We start from the raw sequence: 16,814 nt of genomic DNA, 5'->3' as shown, positions 1-16,814 counted from the left end.
GGGTCCTCACCACCAACACTGGATGTTAAAAGGCAAACACCTTTGGGCTTGGAATTCCATCCTCAGTGTAGTGGTGTTCCCTCAGCCTTCTTGCTTGATTGAAATCAAGCTCTTCCCTATGGGGGACTGATTGCCCTGTAGCCTTCTCAATCGATGGCTGTTTTTTCTTCCTAGGACTACTGGGCTTCGAGTTTAATTGTCCTTTCTGAGGCTCATTTTCACTTTCAGAATGTTCTTGTTGCTCCTTAAAACTATGGAGCTTTGATGCTCGTGTCATCAGACTGCTCCACTCTTGCCTCCCAGCTGCAGTTACTTACTGACCTCTGAGTGGTTCTTCCCCTTCCACCCTCCCCACCATACCCTACCCTTGATACCTCACCCATTCTTTGAAGATTTTAATTTCAGTTTCATTGTCACTCCTGTTTCTGTCTTGATTTCGATATCCATGTGGATGATCCTTCAAATCTTAGCTTCATTCTCTGCCATTCCTCTGTTGATCTTATCTTCCCTCTCATCTCAGCTACTCCTGTCCTAGTCATTCTCTTGACTTTATGGCTACCAGTAAAAGTCTCAATTCAAGCACTCTATTTAGACTACTCTTCGAACCCCTCCCACAAGTTTGCAGCCCACTTCCTCTACTATGCTCTGACGCCAGCTGCCTTTCTTATTAAAATCACTCACTCACTAATACGTATCTTCAACTGACTTGTCACCCTCTTGCTTTCCTGTATTCACATGAAAAAGCCAAAACTCTGTTCAAACTCAATCTCCACAAACAATGTTTAAATCCATTCTATGTGTGCACCTATGCAGCTGGACATGGCTAGGAAAAAACTCAACCATGACCACTAGTTTCATTTTACTTCATGATACTAACCACATTTGGGCCCTTACGGCTACCCAACAATTAGACTGCAATTAAATGGTTCATCAGTTCTAAAAACATAACATTTTCATAATATCTGTGAAGTGAGGATGTCATATATGCCACTAGGGTATGTCATACTTTAATTGGTAGGTTTTCCCTTTTTTAGTGTTACTGAAAATAATGGGGTATCTTAAAATCAAGGGTATCTTTGATAAAGTACAGCATAATTCTCTAGTTCTTTTCATTCTCTTGTTTCTCCACATGATCATGTAATACTTTTTCTCTGCTCTACTCAGATTTTCAGTATTTCATTCCTTTATTTGCTAGAGCTGCCAAGACAGCATTCTTGCTTTGTTCTCACGTATTCTTTCCTCTGTGTGCCAAAGTTTGAGAAGAAATCTCACTGCTTTAAATTCAAGATTTGTAATACAACCATATCCTTCTACAGGAATCTCATCCTTTATTCTGTAGGCTCATGTCATGGTGTTCATTAATAAAAAAAATCACAATCACTCATTCCCAATAAACTGTTGAATTTCAAAATGGCCCTAATATGTAGAATGTTAACCAACAATGATAATTCCTTTTATCTACATATTACGGGAATATGTATGACAGTTACTCAATTGATTAAAATCCCAATTTAAAAAATAACTCTTCCCTGCCCCTGCCCACCCCCCACCCCCCCAGATCCCTGGTCTAACAAGTATATAAAAAGCATTTACTGAAAATATGTACATTTTCCTGTTAATCACTCAGAACAAAGGTTCGAATGAACTGGTGATCCAGGGTTGGAATTCAGCTTATAGGTGGTTTTGTTTGACTCAATGCTTAAACATTAAAAAAATTAGTTTAAAACTGGGAGGGTTTGTGTAAAAAAAGTCCAGGTTTCTGCCAGTAGCAAGTTGTTTAAAAAATGGGAAAATCTGGCAACACTGCACTTCTGTACTGGGCATTAAGTTAGTACACCCTTAAAAAGTGACTGATTTCTCAGCTGCTTTCACATGTAACAAGAGCTAGGAAAAAGATGGCAAGAGCAGTGTTTACTCCTCTTGCCCCTTCTCTCTGGTACCTGAATCTTGAGGATGCTTCAGTAACATTAGGGATTATGACTTGCAAAGGATTAATAACAATTTTAAAGACTAAAAGGGAAAGGTAATATGCAATATTTATTTCAGGGTTGCTTTTGCATTATCAAATTACAGATATGCTTAAGAGTCACCTGGTAAAACCAAAAGCATGTTGATACTTTATGATGAAAGTTAACCCTAATTATAAAGTAAAAAAAAAAAGGAAATGAAATTTGAGGGCTGGAGTCACAAAACCCAACCAAATGCATTTATCCCAGACAATGTGCTCACCTAAAAAACAGAAAAAATAGAACTCTTGACAGTTTCCTTGAACTGTTCTATTATTCTAGCCTCATAAGCTAGAGGCTTTGATGTTATTTAATTACTTTCTTATTTATTTATATTACTTTATTTCTTAAGTGTCACAAAGTTAGTGACCTAGCAGCATTTGGTTAGTGTATGTGGCCCAGACATTCACTGATGTTGTACACTGATGTAATGAAGTGTGTGAAAGTCGCTGAGTCGTGTCTGACTGTTTGTGACCCCAAGGACTACACAGTCCATGGAATTCTCCAGGCCAGAATACTGCAGTGGGTAGCCTATCCCTTCTCCAGGGGATCGTCCTGACTCAGGATTCGAACTGGGGTCCCCTGCATTGCAGGTGGATTCTTTACCAACTGAGCCACAAGGGAAGACCTAACAACCTAACAACCTCACCCTCATAGGACATCCCTGTTTTTTTTCTTCCCATTTCTCATTCCCAAAACAGAGGGATTTCCAGATAACAGCTAAATTTTACTTTTAAAATCTCTATGGATTATATATTTAACCAATCAGGATTAAAGGCATAAAACAAAATTCATTGTAAGTATTAAGGGTTTAATACAAACATTTTGGAATGCTCTCTGAAAATACAGAAAGTAGTCTACTAGGAAGGATACTGCATCTAAGGCCAGGCTAGAACTCGTAAGACACCACCACCAGCAACAGCATCTCGACAACAGGAAGACAAGGGAAGCTGCACCTAGGAACCAGGGAGATTAGAACAAGGAGCTGCAGACCCTTAGGAACCTGGCAAATGAAAACTGGAATCTCAGGAAAACTGCAGCCTTCCTAACCACTGGTGACAACCAGAAGCCAACTGAAGATGGCCTCTGATTCACTTTTGTTTCCTAAATCTTAAGCAAGTGCCTCTAATTGGCAACCCTTAATTTATATTCAGAACTCTGTGGGTGCAAGGGAGTCAGGGCATTGAAAAAATTTTTTTCTAACCCTTCCAAATGGAGGGTGATATGAAAAGTTGAGGACCAATTTATTTACTATTTTAAAATGATGTGTATTGAAGAATTTTTATAAATGTATACTTAAAAGTAAACAGGATTATAGTGACAGTTCAATTTGTGGCACTGGTATATATTGATACAAATGTTTAACACAGATTATATATAAGGAACTAGAGAAAAACAAAGAATTACATTTCCCTTTACACAGAGACAAAAGAATCTGCCTGTGATGCAGGAGACCAGGGTTTGATTCCTGGGTTGGGAAGTTCCTCTGGAGAAGGGAATGGCAATCCCCTCCAGTATTCTTGCCTGGAGAATTCCATGGACAGAGAAGCCTGGCAGGCTACAGTCCGTGGGGTCATAAAGAGTTGGACATGACTGAGCGACTAACACACATTACACAGTGACAAACGGTGAGATTAATAATCTCAGCCTCTTATGCCTGCAACTGTGCATTTCCAACCAGCTTTGCTATCGGGCCATCTCTAACCCCAACTATTTCAGGAGTTTACTAAATGGTTGCTGGGAATCATTTCAGTCTGTCAGTCTTCTATTCTGTTTTCCACACAGAAGCCGGAGTACAGATCTTTAAAAATCAAACAGATTTTATTTTTTTGAGTTTGTGTTTACAGAAAAATGAGCAGGAAATACAGAGTTCCCCCACACCCTCTCATCCCCCTCCCACTTCCAGTTTCCTCTATTATTGACATCTTGCATTAGTGGTACATTTATTACAATTGATGAACCATTATTGACACATTATTAACTAAAATCAGAGTAGATGCTTTGTGTTGTCCATTCTATGGGTCTGGGCAAATGTATAACATGTATCTACCATTACAGTAACAGGGTAGTTTCAAGGGCCTACAAATCCAGTGCTCTACATGTTCATCCCTCCTTCCACTTAATCCACCTCTCCCAACTCCTGGCAACCTGATCTTTTTACTGTCTCCCTGCTGCTGCTGCTGCTAAGTCGCTTCAGTCGTGTCCGACTCTGTGTGACCCCATAGACAGCAGCCCACCAGGCTCCGCCGTCCCTGGGATTCTCCAGGCAAGAACACTGGAGTGGGTTGCCATTTCCTTCTCCAGTGCCTTTTCCAGACTGTCACATGTTGGCATTATATAGTATGTAGCCTTTTCAGATTGGCTTCTTTCACTTAAGTGTTACACTTTCAAGGGCCTTCCATAACTTTTTGTGACTTGATAACTTGTTTCATTTTATTGCCAAATAACAATCCATGTGTGGATGTACCAGTTTGTTCATACATTTACCTATTGAAGGACTTTTCTGAATAAAGCTGTTGTAAACATTGATGTGCCAGTTTTTGTGTGGACCTAAGTTTGCGACTCATTGAATTGCTGGATTGTTTGCTAAGGGTATGTTTAGTTTTCTAAGAAACTGCCAGCTGTCTTCCAAATTGGCTCTACCATCTTGCATTCCCACTAGCAATGAAAGTTCATGTTACTCCACATCCAGCCAGTATTTGGTGTCATCAGTGTTTTGGATTTTTGCCATTGGATTTAATCACTGTAACAATGGTGTTTCATTGTTTTGCAAATATTTTCTCCCCACTTGTGGCTTATCTTTTCATTCAACATCTTTTGGATAGCAGAAATTTTCAGTTTTAATGAAGTCCAACTTATTTTTTCTTTTATAGATCATGCATTTAGCTATGTATCTAAAAAAGTCATGGCTAAACTGAAGATCACCTAAATTTTCTATGTATCTTCTTTATAGGTTTGTGTTTTACATTTAGGTTATTATTCATTTTGAGTTTAGTTTGTGAAAGGTGTAAGTAAGGTCTATGTCCAGATTCACTTTTTTTTTTTTTAATGTGGATTCCCAGTTGTTCCATTCCAACACCATTTGTTGAAGACTATCCTTTCTCTATTGAATTGCCTTGATCCTTTGTCAAAGATCAATTGACCATATTTGTGGGGTCTATTTCTGGTCTCTGTTTTCTATTCCATTGACTAGCTGCTTATTCTTTCACCATTACCACACCATCTTGGTTACTGAAGCTTTATAGTAAGTCAAGGGCTGGCTGTGTCAGCCATGCCACTATGTTCTTCTCAATGCTGTCAGCTATTTTGGGTCTTCTGCCTTTACAATTAAACTTTAGAATAAATTTGTCAATATCCATAAAATAACTTTCTGCAGTTTTAATTGAAATTGTGCTGAATCTACAAAGCAAGTAGGGAGGAACTGATATGTTGACAATATTGAGTCTTCCTGTCCATGTACATGGAATATTTCCATTTATTTTTTTAAAAATTGCTTTCACCAGTTTATTAGTTGTCCTTGTATAGATGTTGTGGATGTTTTAAGATTCATACCTAAGGTGTTTTTTTTTTTATTGTTTGTTTTTGTTTGGTATTGGGTTTTAAGTTTCAAATTTAACTTGTTCATCACTGGCATATAAGAAAGCAAGTGACTTTGTATATTAACTTTGTATACTGAAACTGCTATAACTGTAATTGCTTAATCCTGCTTCCAGGTTTTTTGTTTTGTTTTTGGTAATTTTCTAGATACTCATGTCATCTGACAATGTTTTATTTCTTCCTTCTCAATCTATAATCTTTATCCTTCCCCTGCTTTATATATGTGAAAGATGTCTTAAGATGTGAAAAGCAGTGGTAAGAGGGGACATCCTTGCCTTGTTCCTGATCTTGGTGAAAAAGCATTTAGTTTCTCACCATTTAGTATGATATTAGCTGTAGGTTTTTGTAGATGTTCTTTATCAAGTTAAGGAAGGTTTGTTCCTAGTTTGCTGAGAGTTTTAATCATGAATGGGTGCTGGATTTTGTCAAATTCTTTTCCTACATGTATTGATAATATATATTTTTTTCTTTTTTAGTCTGTTGATATGATGGACTACCTTAATTGATTTTTGAATGTTGACCTAGCCTTGCACACCTTAAGTCCCACTTGTTCATGGTATATTATTCTTTTAATACATTGTTGGATTTAAGTATAAAAATGAGGTCATGGCCAGCACGTTACTATACAAAGTTCATGAGCAAATCCAATCTACTATCACAATGCTAAGTAAATAAACACAAGTTTTATGGACAAATTAAGAGTTTCCTTTTCTATACTCTAATGTTGATAGTTAACAATACTTGGAGAACAATATTAAATACAAATCTAAGAATCTTACAGGAATAGTCTTTGTCCTTCTGAGTAAACACTTAAGGTATATTTAACCTAGATTTTTTGGTAACTGCGATGTATTCTCTGACCTTAAAAAAAAAAAAACACTTTATAAACATATTTGCATTCCTCAAGTACTTCTGACAGTCTTAGAAAGAGCTTTCTCATTACATTCTATTCTGACTTAGGCAAGTTTCAGTTGCATTAATTGGGGTTTGTAATTTTCATTATCACAAAAAATTGACCTATTACTACTTATTATCTGTCCTTTCCCCCACTGATTTGTAGTGCTATCTCAACCAAGTATCAAGTTTTTATATGTGTGTGAATTTGTTTCTGAGTTCTCTATTTTTGTTTCTTTAGCCTCTTTACTCTCAGAGTACACCGATCAGTCATTAGTTTTACAAGTTTCTTTGTCTGGTAGAGCAAGCCTGCTTACATTTTTCTTCTTCAACATTTTTATGACTAACCTTGACACTTTCCTCTTCCATTTAAACACTGGAATCATTTTGCAGGGTTCACCAAAATTATTTTGAGATTCTACTGCAGGTGAATTTATAGATTAATTTAGGGAGAATGACCTATGTACAATACTGTATCTTTCCATGCAAGAATATCTACCTCTCCATTTAGTCATGCTTTTAAAGGAATTCTTCCAAAATGTTTTGTAATCTTCTGTGGTCTCCTCAAACCCTCTTCCTACCTAGATTTACGGCAGCTTGCTGTATGGAGTGTGGGGCATATTATTGCATCTTCTGACTGATTTGTAGGAATGCTGTAATTGTATATTGGTTTTGGATCCAGAAAAACAGTTCCAAAAAATTTGCCTCCCTTGGAGTTATGGCAACCCACTCCAGTATTCTTGCCTGAAGAATCCCATGGACAGGACAGTCCATGGGGTCCCAAGAGTTGGACAAGACTTACTGACTAAACCATGAAGTTGTACACAGACAGTAACATTATCTGCAAATAAGATCAGTTTCTTCTCTTCTTTTGTTCTTTCATACTTGATAAAATTTTTTTTTGGGGGGGCTGTGCTGGATCTTCATTGCTGCGCTCAGGCTTTCTCTAGTTGTGGTCAGTGGGCTTCTCATTTCGATGACTTCTCTTGTTGCAGGGCAGGGCTTCGGTAGTTGCAGCTCATGGACTCTATAAAGTGTGGTATCAGTAGTTGTGGGTGTACCAGCTTAGTTCCCCCAAGGCATGTGGAAACTTCCCAGACCAAGGATTGAACTTGTGTCCCCTGCATTGGTAGGCAAATTCTTAACCCTGGACTACCGGGGAAGGCCTAAACAATGCATTTTCTTCATCTGCTGAGTTACTAGTATAGATCTTTTCCTTTAAGCAATTAATAAAGTGTATTATAGAAATAAATTTTGAGATGTTGAGCCAATACTGCAATCCTGAGACACACCTATTAGTTGTTTTTTCGTTTGTTTGTGAGCAACTGCTGAATTGTCTTGTTTAGGGTTTTTATCAACAATGTCCATAAGTGAAATGACCTATAATTTCCATTTATATTTTCCTTGGCCTGGTTTGAGATCAGTTAATACCATATGTGTGTTGGATACTTTTTTTAAACTAAAGTTTTTATAGTACAGGAGTTAAGTATTCCATGAAGGCTTAGTAAGTCCAATATCATTTGTGGGGAGAATACTCATGATTATCAGCTCAGCATCTCTAATGGTTATTGGTTTATTCTGAGTTTCTATTCCTTTTTGAGTCAATATTACTGATGTATTTTTGTAAAATATACATTTCACCTATGCTTTCAAATACTTTGGTGTAAAGTTAGTCATCTTTGTTTGGGTGACTTTTAAAGCCTTTATTGGTTCTAGGATGATTTCTTCAGTTAATCATCAGTATACCAGAAAAAATTAGTCATCATTTGTTATCTGGGTCCAATGATCCTTTTCATTTTTAAAAACATTTTTAAGTTATTTGGCAAAAATGTAGAGAATAAGGAGTTAGTAACAACTTTATTAGACATCTTAATAAGAATGTAAACATAGGAAACCCAAAATTTTATTCAGTATTTTTGTGGTTTTGAAAGTATTTAATATACAAGATGGGTAGCATCACATGAACATAAATACGTGTTCATCAACTGTCATGAACCGAGACTATATTCATTTTATGAACTTTGACTCCAGAGTTTAAATACATCTCTAATGTATTTAACACTAGCGTTTATTAACACTTCTTGTTCTTTTCACATTTGCATCTTCATAATGCAATATATTTAAGAACTTTGATATCATATTTTTGTAAAGAAAAGGATCGTCTTTTTTGTGTGTCTCATAATTGCAGAACACTTTCACTTTCAGATTTATAAACAGCAATTAGAATGGTAACTCCAACTGATTTTTCACTTTTACATCATTTATTGCCTTTCAATAAATTCTGGATATACATCTGCATTCAATATTGGTCTACCTACAATTTTGAGTAATAAATATAAAAGATGTTCTTGTCACAAAGTACAGTGATGATGACGTCTTTCCTCCTGCATAACTGAGTAAATGAGAGTATCTTATTTCTTTTGTCCTTAGAAGTATTGTTCACTCATTGATTCTTGAGTTTGAGAAAAATTTTCTACGACATTGTCATATGAAAATTTATAGTCTGAGTTTGCTTGTAAGAGTCCAAAGTGCTGATTCATTTAATAATCATGAAAAACCTATTAATTTTCTTTTCCTTGCTATTATGGATAAAAAATGAAAATGCTAAGTTTCTGCTGCTGTGGCTAAGTGACTTCAGTCGTGTCTGACTCTTTGTGACCCCGTGGACTGTCCATGGGATTTTCCAGGCAAGATTACTGGAGTGGGTTGCCATTTCCTTCTCCAGAGGATCTTCCCAACCCAGGGATCAAACCTGCATCTCTTGTGTCTCCTGCACTGGCAGGCAGGTTCGTTACCACTAGCACTACCTGGGAAGCCCTTAATTTTCTTTTCCTTACCATTATGGATGAAAAATGAAAAACGCCAAGTTCCTAACTGTGTCCAAGAAAAGCTTAATAAACATTTATAGAGATTGTGTCTCTAGACCTCTTTTACCCTCCTGAAAGGTGATGCAGGATTTAGTAAGGCAATGCGAAGAAATCAGAAGGATGGTGCAACTGATGATTCATTTCACTGTTCTTCTAGGTGATTCCATCACTATTGTTTTCCTACTGTAGTCCTTTTTCAAGCATAATTCCTGATGTTACAGCAAGGCTTAACATTTATATTTTTCCTTTTTTTCATCAATACTATTTTTTTTTTTTTTTGGTGTACAATGCAGCTTGAAGGTTCTCAGTTCCCCAACCAGGAATTAAGCCCAGGCCATGGCAATGAAAGCCTAGAATTCTAACCAACAGGCCACCAGGGAAATTCCTTTTCATCAATTTCTATCGACCTCAGTTAATCCAAGGAATAGGTTTGTTTTTGTTGACATTCTCCACAATTTTGTCTTCTGTTTTACTCATTTTTTTGAGGGAGGATATTTTTGTTTTTAAATTTACTGAATACTTTTGGTCAGGATATATGACCTATCAAATCCTTGAAATGTGCAAAGACTCTGTGATTTAGAACATTTATAAAAAATTTGTTAAATACTTGAAAAAATATGTATATATTACATATAATTTCTATTTTATATACCAGTTCCTTTTCTCCCTGCAAATTCTATATCTGCTTGTTATATCCATGTCTGGTGCATGCTTAGTCGTTTCAGTCGTCTCCGACTCTCTGCTACCCTATGGACCATGTAGAGGTGTGCTAAAATCCCCCCTGTGATTTGAATCTTTTTATAGCTTTTTATTTTAGATGTATCTTTTCTTAACCAACAAATTGATTCCATTATCTCTAATCTTATCTGAAAATATGCCTTTTAAAAGATTTTACTTTTTTAAGATTCAGTGTTATTATTGGAATATCCGGATTTACTCGTCATTTACTTCTCTTCCTTTCCTGACATCTCTTGGATTTATGGTTTATCATATTCCTCTTTCTCCCTCCTCTGATGGTTTGAGAGCTTTAATTTTTTTAGTCATATATTTTCTGAAGTAATTTTGAGAAGTGATGTACCCTTTTATACTTTAACACAAAAACAACCTTTTTAAGTCTCAAAAATTGCAAAGAAAGTCATTTTAGTAACACTGACGTTTTAAGCTAAATCCATTACATTAAGGTATCCAACTGAATCTAACTGTCACAGTAATTTGTTGTCTAAAAACACTCCTTAACATAGTAGGAAATTTTACACTACCTTATTCCCAATTCATGTTTTTATTTTATTTCCCCACATAACTTTTATCTCATTGTAATGAAAGTGTAATGTTTATAAGTCCTTTACTGGACTTTACTGTTTACTTTACTGTTTTATTTTTTACTGTCATACATGTTTCTCAAAAATGTGTGAAAAATATATTTACTGAAATTTTAAAAAATGTATTTCAAACGGCTATAAACCTTCAAGTTTGAAGACTGTTATCTGGATTATCATTACTATTCACATAATAAATAAAGACACGATAAATATTACTAATTGCTAGAATGAGAATTATATTACTATTTTTAAACTGTAGATAAAAATGCTGAGAAAACTCATTTATGCCTATAAGTGAAAAGGGACAGAATTTTGTTATAGTGATGTCACTTTTTAAGTTATATGCCAGAAATAATAAATTGATCATCAAATTATTTTTAATGATCTTTAATTGATAATCTGATTAAGCTTTTTTCAATTTTGTTGAAAACAAAGAATTGAAGAACCACTCTCACTGAAGTCTTTTGCTGGTTAGGCCATTTTCTTTCTCAATTCCTTGGAAACTTAACTAAAAGTTAAGACATCAAGATGTCTTTACCAAGACATCACTTATTCACTGAGCATCATCTTGCTTATGGAGCTTAAAATTAAGACAATCCTGAGTATAAATATCCCCATAAAACTGGAAATTACACATATTTATTGAGGATAACTCTACATAGGTTAGAAGCATTTTACATTTGAAAAGTATGCCTTTTACAGAATTAGAACAGAATATAAATTATCTGAGAAGAATTAATCCTAATTAAGTAAAGCTGGAGTTCTAATTTTACATGCACTTTCCTAGACTCTTTTGTAAAACATTTACACCTATACCTATACGTGAATAGATGTTTTGCTTTTTAAAAGTATTGTTTAAGGTGTTTTATCAAACTAAGATGCATATTTTAACATCTCTGAAACTGAGATGCAACCTATAATCAACAGCATATTATAGTTTAGTTGGCAGTATTTTACTAAGTGGTACATAGGGATTATATATAATCATGTAATAACAGTTTCTTAAATGAATATTAGAATAAAAATTAAGAGCAAATCAGCAAAGATGTTTGGTCACTACCAAGTTCAGGGTTTATACAACATATACTTATGACTACAATGTTTTATTTATAGTAAAATTCACAATATGTTTTGGTTAATTTAAATGTAAACACAAAGTAGAAATGAAAAAAAAAAAAGAGAGAAATGTCTCAAAGACAGTAAGTAGGTGACTTGGACCAGGTAAGAAATTAATATGGATTTATAGAATCTAATAATGAACTGGCAAAGGATAATAATGTTTTTCCTAAGAATCTGAAAAATGCTCTAGAAAATATAAAAACCACAAACTTACCTCTGAAACAGGATGTTTTAACTTGAAGATCTAAGGTTAATATGTCAGAAATAAACATGGAAATTTTAACTTCTCCTTGAAATCATGCAAATTATTAAGACAGGTTTGAGACATATTCATCAGGCTCTTTATCATTATTGAAGTGGGGAAAAGACAGTTTTCCTGACAGCAGATTCACCAAAACCCATCATGCTTTTATACCAATATTGAATAGATGAGATAGATAGATAAGGCAAGCAACTTTATCATTTGTTTCCTAAAAATAAGGTGCCTTTCTCTTCATGTTACGTTCATGCTCTCTTTGCTTTACTTTCACATGATTCACACACAGGAAAAATCATTTTTTGAATAGTCAGTAGACAAAAAAGGAAAGGCAAGGTCATTAAACAAAAACTGTCATCACTCTATCTTTGTATCTCCACATTTGCCAATATAACTGATTTCTAAGACGACACTTCACCCATAATGAAAATAAATTTACTTTCACTATACTTCCTTGGGCAGTGAGAACAGTCTGCTCAAGTTGAAAGGCCAGGGACATAACTTTACGTCTTGATGAGGTGCAGGAAAGGTTCTGGGAGTCTGAAGGACCTGAAAAATTGTTGGTATCATTTTTGAAAAACAAAACCTGCCATAGGTATCTTTTGTCAAGAGGGAGAAGGGTAATTATGAAAAGGCAGAAGGGAAAATAGAGAACTAGCATTAGCATCATCCACTGATGACAGAATGTTCTTTAAGCACATCATTTTAACAAAGAGTACATTTGGGATTTGAGGATCTGGATCTGAATCCCTTAAAGCTATCTTTGTCTTTAAGATCCAGCTATAGATTATACTTCTGTTCTTCAATTATATGAATATTTAAGAAGCATGCTTAACTATAAATTTCCCTAAAAAAGTCATTTAACATTTCTACGGAGGTAAAAATGTGCTTTCTGGAATAATTAAAAGTCATTTTTCATTTAAAAGAATGATCAATTTCTTCACTCAGCTAAACAAAATAGGCTAGTAACATAAACAAATCAATATCAATGTTTAAAGACCTTTGATAACTATGTATACTAATAACCAGAGCAAAAAAGCAATGTACATTTACTGAGGACAAAAATGTTTCTTTTAAAATCAGAAAGGTCAGATATCTGGAAGATGTTGGTAACTTGGCAAAATAGAAATTCTACATGTAGTTGTTTAAGATTACACTTATAAATTAGTAAAAATGTACATAAGCCATTAGAAAATTATAATTTGAATGTCTTACAAATATGCTAACATATATTAGCGTAAAACATCTGACTTTTTTTATTTTTGTCAATAATCCAGTGATCTCTAAGCAATAGCTTAATAATTTTTTTCTAAATGCCATTTCTTTGAGATATATTTCTTACCTACAAAGTTCAATAAAAGTATTGTACTTGCTCTAATTTTCATCACACATCATGACCTCAAATCATCTAGAAAGATGTTAAGAAAAATAGGACATTCCCTTTAGAATATTGGGGGAAAAATTACTATCTTCTTTGTATACAGCAGATAAAGGCAGAGCAATATAGTAGTTATAATCAGAATGTCTGCATCCATTCGCCAAATATTTATTAAGCACCTACTATTTTCCAGGCATCATTCCCAGAGCTGAGGATATAGGGGTGAGTGAGAAAGTAACAGCTGCCATTTAGAGTGCTTACTATGTGCCAGGCTCTGGCCTAACAGTTTTCACACATGTAAACCCATTTAATCCTCAAACACAACACCTCTATGGCATGGGTACTGTTAATCTTTTCATTTTACACAAAAGAAAATTGAGGCACAGAGAAGTTAAATAACTCACCTAACTAGTCTGCCTCTGAATTTCTCTATTCCACATCTTTCAGTATAATAACAGTATTAGAATATAGTAACAGTACTAGTCCTGAGTCTCATGAAGCTTTTATTAATCTAAATCCTTCCCTTATTTTCTGTTTTGCCTTTGTGAAAGACCTAACATACAAATAGAACTGGTTACGGCTCAAATAACTGGTGTGACCATTTCACTTTTAGAAGTTTCTTTCTGGGAATGTTCAAACAAAATTTTAATGAGCTATACTTTCATCATATATTGACCCCAAAATACCTAAAAAGCCTGAATGTTCTAAGATTTGGTTTTGTTTAAATAGTTGGGGAAAATGAAAATCCCTTTATATTTTTCTCATAACCATAGGCATAGGTACACAGCATTCCATCCTTTGGAAAACCTTTCTTTAGTCCAGGTAGGCCTAAGGTGGGTCTAAGATCATGGGACTCTGCCTCATTCTAGGGATGGGTCCATGTTCAAATTTATTATGCCACACCGCCTTGATCATAGTTATTAGATCAAGACTACAAAAAAAGACCAAGCATAACCAATCTGTCTTCACTGGGATTGACAAGAGTTGGAAAATACTCTCTTCACAATGGAAGTGATTTGAGACTGCTGATAGCCATCTTCCTAGACTCAAGAGAAAATGATTCCACAATACTGGGAGATATGGAGTAAAGAAATTCAGATACAGAATTCTTTTATCTAGTTATGCAAGAAATAGGTTCATCCCTGACTTTTTCAGTTAAATGAGTATAAAGGCTGCAAATAGTTTTAAATTTAAGCTTAAGTGGGTTTCTCTAACTTTCTACCAAGTTTCAATGCATTTTTACAAAAGCATTACATAAAATATGGACACAGAACAATGGTTATAATATGAATAGAATCTTTTTTATTCTCTTCCTTTACTCCCTTTCCCTGTGAACAAATATATAGACCTGTCTACAGCACAAAGTATGGTCTATCTATTTTCAAAAGCAGTATTCAAAATATATACTTATGAATTCTAACTATGTGATTACAAAGTATTATTTTAATAATTCTTTTTTAGCATATGACAAAAGAACAATATAGCTAGAAAGACAAACTGCTTTATTTTAAAACATTGGGACAAAACATTAAAAGGCAAATGTCCATTATATAACCAAGAATGTTAAGCATTTGGAAAATGTCAATCTTCTAAATTGTGGTAGGCACTTCCAGAGAGCTAAATATTGCAAATTATCCTACCATATGTCTTCTCTAATACCAAAAATACTTGACATGATGAAACACACAACTAATTACCCAATCAAAGTCACCATGTTAGGTTTCAATTTAATTACAAGTAAAAGTTTTGTCCAAGATGTTCCTGACACATGAAGCATCCAGTTGAATTTCAGAAATGTTAACAAAAGTATCTTCCTTTTTTGCCTGTGAATGTTTGAGTATTGCTGTATTGTTGGCTTATATCCACTACAGATACTGGTTCTAGGCCAGCCCAAGGGTCTTCAAGCATTGAAGGCTTGAAATAACTCTCCAACTCATTAGACATTCTCTTTTCTCTACCACGCCCTGATCCAAATGGTGTAGATGTCCTTGGAGAACCCTTTAGGAAAAAAATCATTAGTTAAAGACATTTAGCAGAGGTAAGAGTGGAACTTTTTCTTTAGCGGCTAGTTGGGGGGGGTCACACTGCTAGTTAAAAGTTATGTCTTGAACCCAATTATGTTCAATTGCAAAGCCCATGCTTCTTTTAATCTAGTGTTTTAAAAAAGTATTTAAACCAATTTGATGTACTTATTAATAATTTTATGCCCCTTGTCAATTCAAATCCTTCTGGATTTCTAATGTGATAACTTTGCCAAATGAAAAACTGATGATGAAATAAGAATTGTAGTTTTCTCTCAGTTATTTCCCTATTTTTTCTGGAGGCAAATTAGAACTTTTTTTTACCCTACAGCTTCAAAATTTCTAAACCTTCCCATCTCATTAGCTCCACACTCAAAGAGGTGTTTTCGTTTAGCATAAAGTTGGAAAACTACTAAGCACATTTAAGTTGTAAACCACAGAATCCTAGAAACAATACAAAGACTTGGAACAGAAGCCAGTGTAGTCGGAAAACCAAGGTCAAAAAAAAAAGTGGAAGAAGAAAAAGGTGCCAACAGTAGGAAGAAGGCACTAGCCTATAACTCTAGAGAGATGACCTCTATGCTAGGGATTAATTCGCTATTTTTCCCCCTCGGAGAGCGGGGACTCGGCATAGTCTACTGCACCCAACGGGCCATGCCCCTGACAAAGGAGAGGGAATTAGGGAAATCTCCTGTGCACAAGCGGCACTGTACCGGTGAAAAAGTAGGAGGGCTCCAGAAACAAGTCGGGCTCTGCCACTTGGTAGAGCATTCCAAGGAAAGCTACACTTCTCTGAGCCTCAGTTTATTCATTGGCAACACAGGGCTAACGACAGTATCCCACCTCATAGAGGAGTCAAAATAATCCACGTAAAGGGAGTACCATGCCTGCCATACAGTAAGAGCTCGGCAAACGCTGGCTATTATTACCTGGGGGTGGGTCTGCTGCTGCCCTGGGGAGTAGCCGAATTGCTGCTGGGACCCCGCGGGGGACTTGGAGTAGTTGCCAGGGTAGCCGCCAGGGGACGGAGACCCGAACCGGCCCCCCGGGAAGCTGCCGCCGTGTCGCGGAGAAAGGCTGCTCCCGTAGGGCCTAGATCGGGGCCCGTACGGCGGCGTGTGGTGTGGACTCCCGTAACCGTCCCGCGGGGATGGCGGCCGCGGTCCGCCTCCGCTCGGGGTACCCCGGAAGCTGCTCCCGCTACCCCAACCTCCTACACCCGGGCCGGGGTAAGGAGGAGTCGGGGGTCGAAAATTCTGTCGCTGCATCTCAGTAGACGACAACAAGGATCTCACTGGCGCCTTCTCCTGCCGGAACTGTCGCGAGCAACCCCTCACTTATATTTGGTGGTCCTTCA

General features: G+C 36.0%; 1 protein-coding gene across 1 annotated transcript; it reads right to left on the bottom strand.

The window, feature by feature from the left end:
- Positions 1-14,718: 14,718 nt before the first annotated feature.
- On the bottom strand, positions 14,719-16,769 carry MPLKIP (M-phase specific PLK1 interacting protein). Its single transcript, XM_081537421.1, has 2 exons — positions 16,387-16,769; positions 14,719-15,434 (listed from the first exon to the last, which is right to left on the bottom strand). The coding sequence occupies exons 1-2, from the start codon at positions 16,723-16,725 to the stop codon at positions 15,234-15,236; spliced, it is 540 nt and encodes a 179-aa protein (XP_081393547.1). The 5' UTR covers positions 16,726-16,769; the 3' UTR covers positions 14,719-15,233.
- Between the last annotated feature and the right edge of the window lie 45 nt (positions 16,770-16,814).

The sequence above is a fragment of the Giraffa tippelskirchi genome, chromosome 10, assembly GCF_054371585.1.
Source record: "Giraffa tippelskirchi isolate mGirTip1 chromosome 10, T2T-mGirTip1v1.2.pri, whole genome shotgun sequence".
Classification (NCBI taxonomy): domain Eukaryota; kingdom Metazoa; phylum Chordata; class Mammalia; order Artiodactyla; family Giraffidae; genus Giraffa; species Giraffa tippelskirchi.
Note: the sequence above shows the minus strand (reverse complement) of the source record. Positions and strands in the feature narration are given on the sequence as shown.

What these genes read in the sequence shown, in the direction of transcription:
- MPLKIP (XM_081537421.1), bottom strand. Translation starts at nt 16,725, where the DNA reads ATGCAGCGACAGAATTTTCGACCCCCGACTCCTCCTTACCCCGGCCCG. An exon ending in AGCAGCAGACCCACCCCCAG is followed by an intron (nt 15,435 to 16,386) that starts GTAATAATAGCC and finishes TTTTTCCTAAAG; the next exon opens with GGTTCTCCAAGGACATCTAC.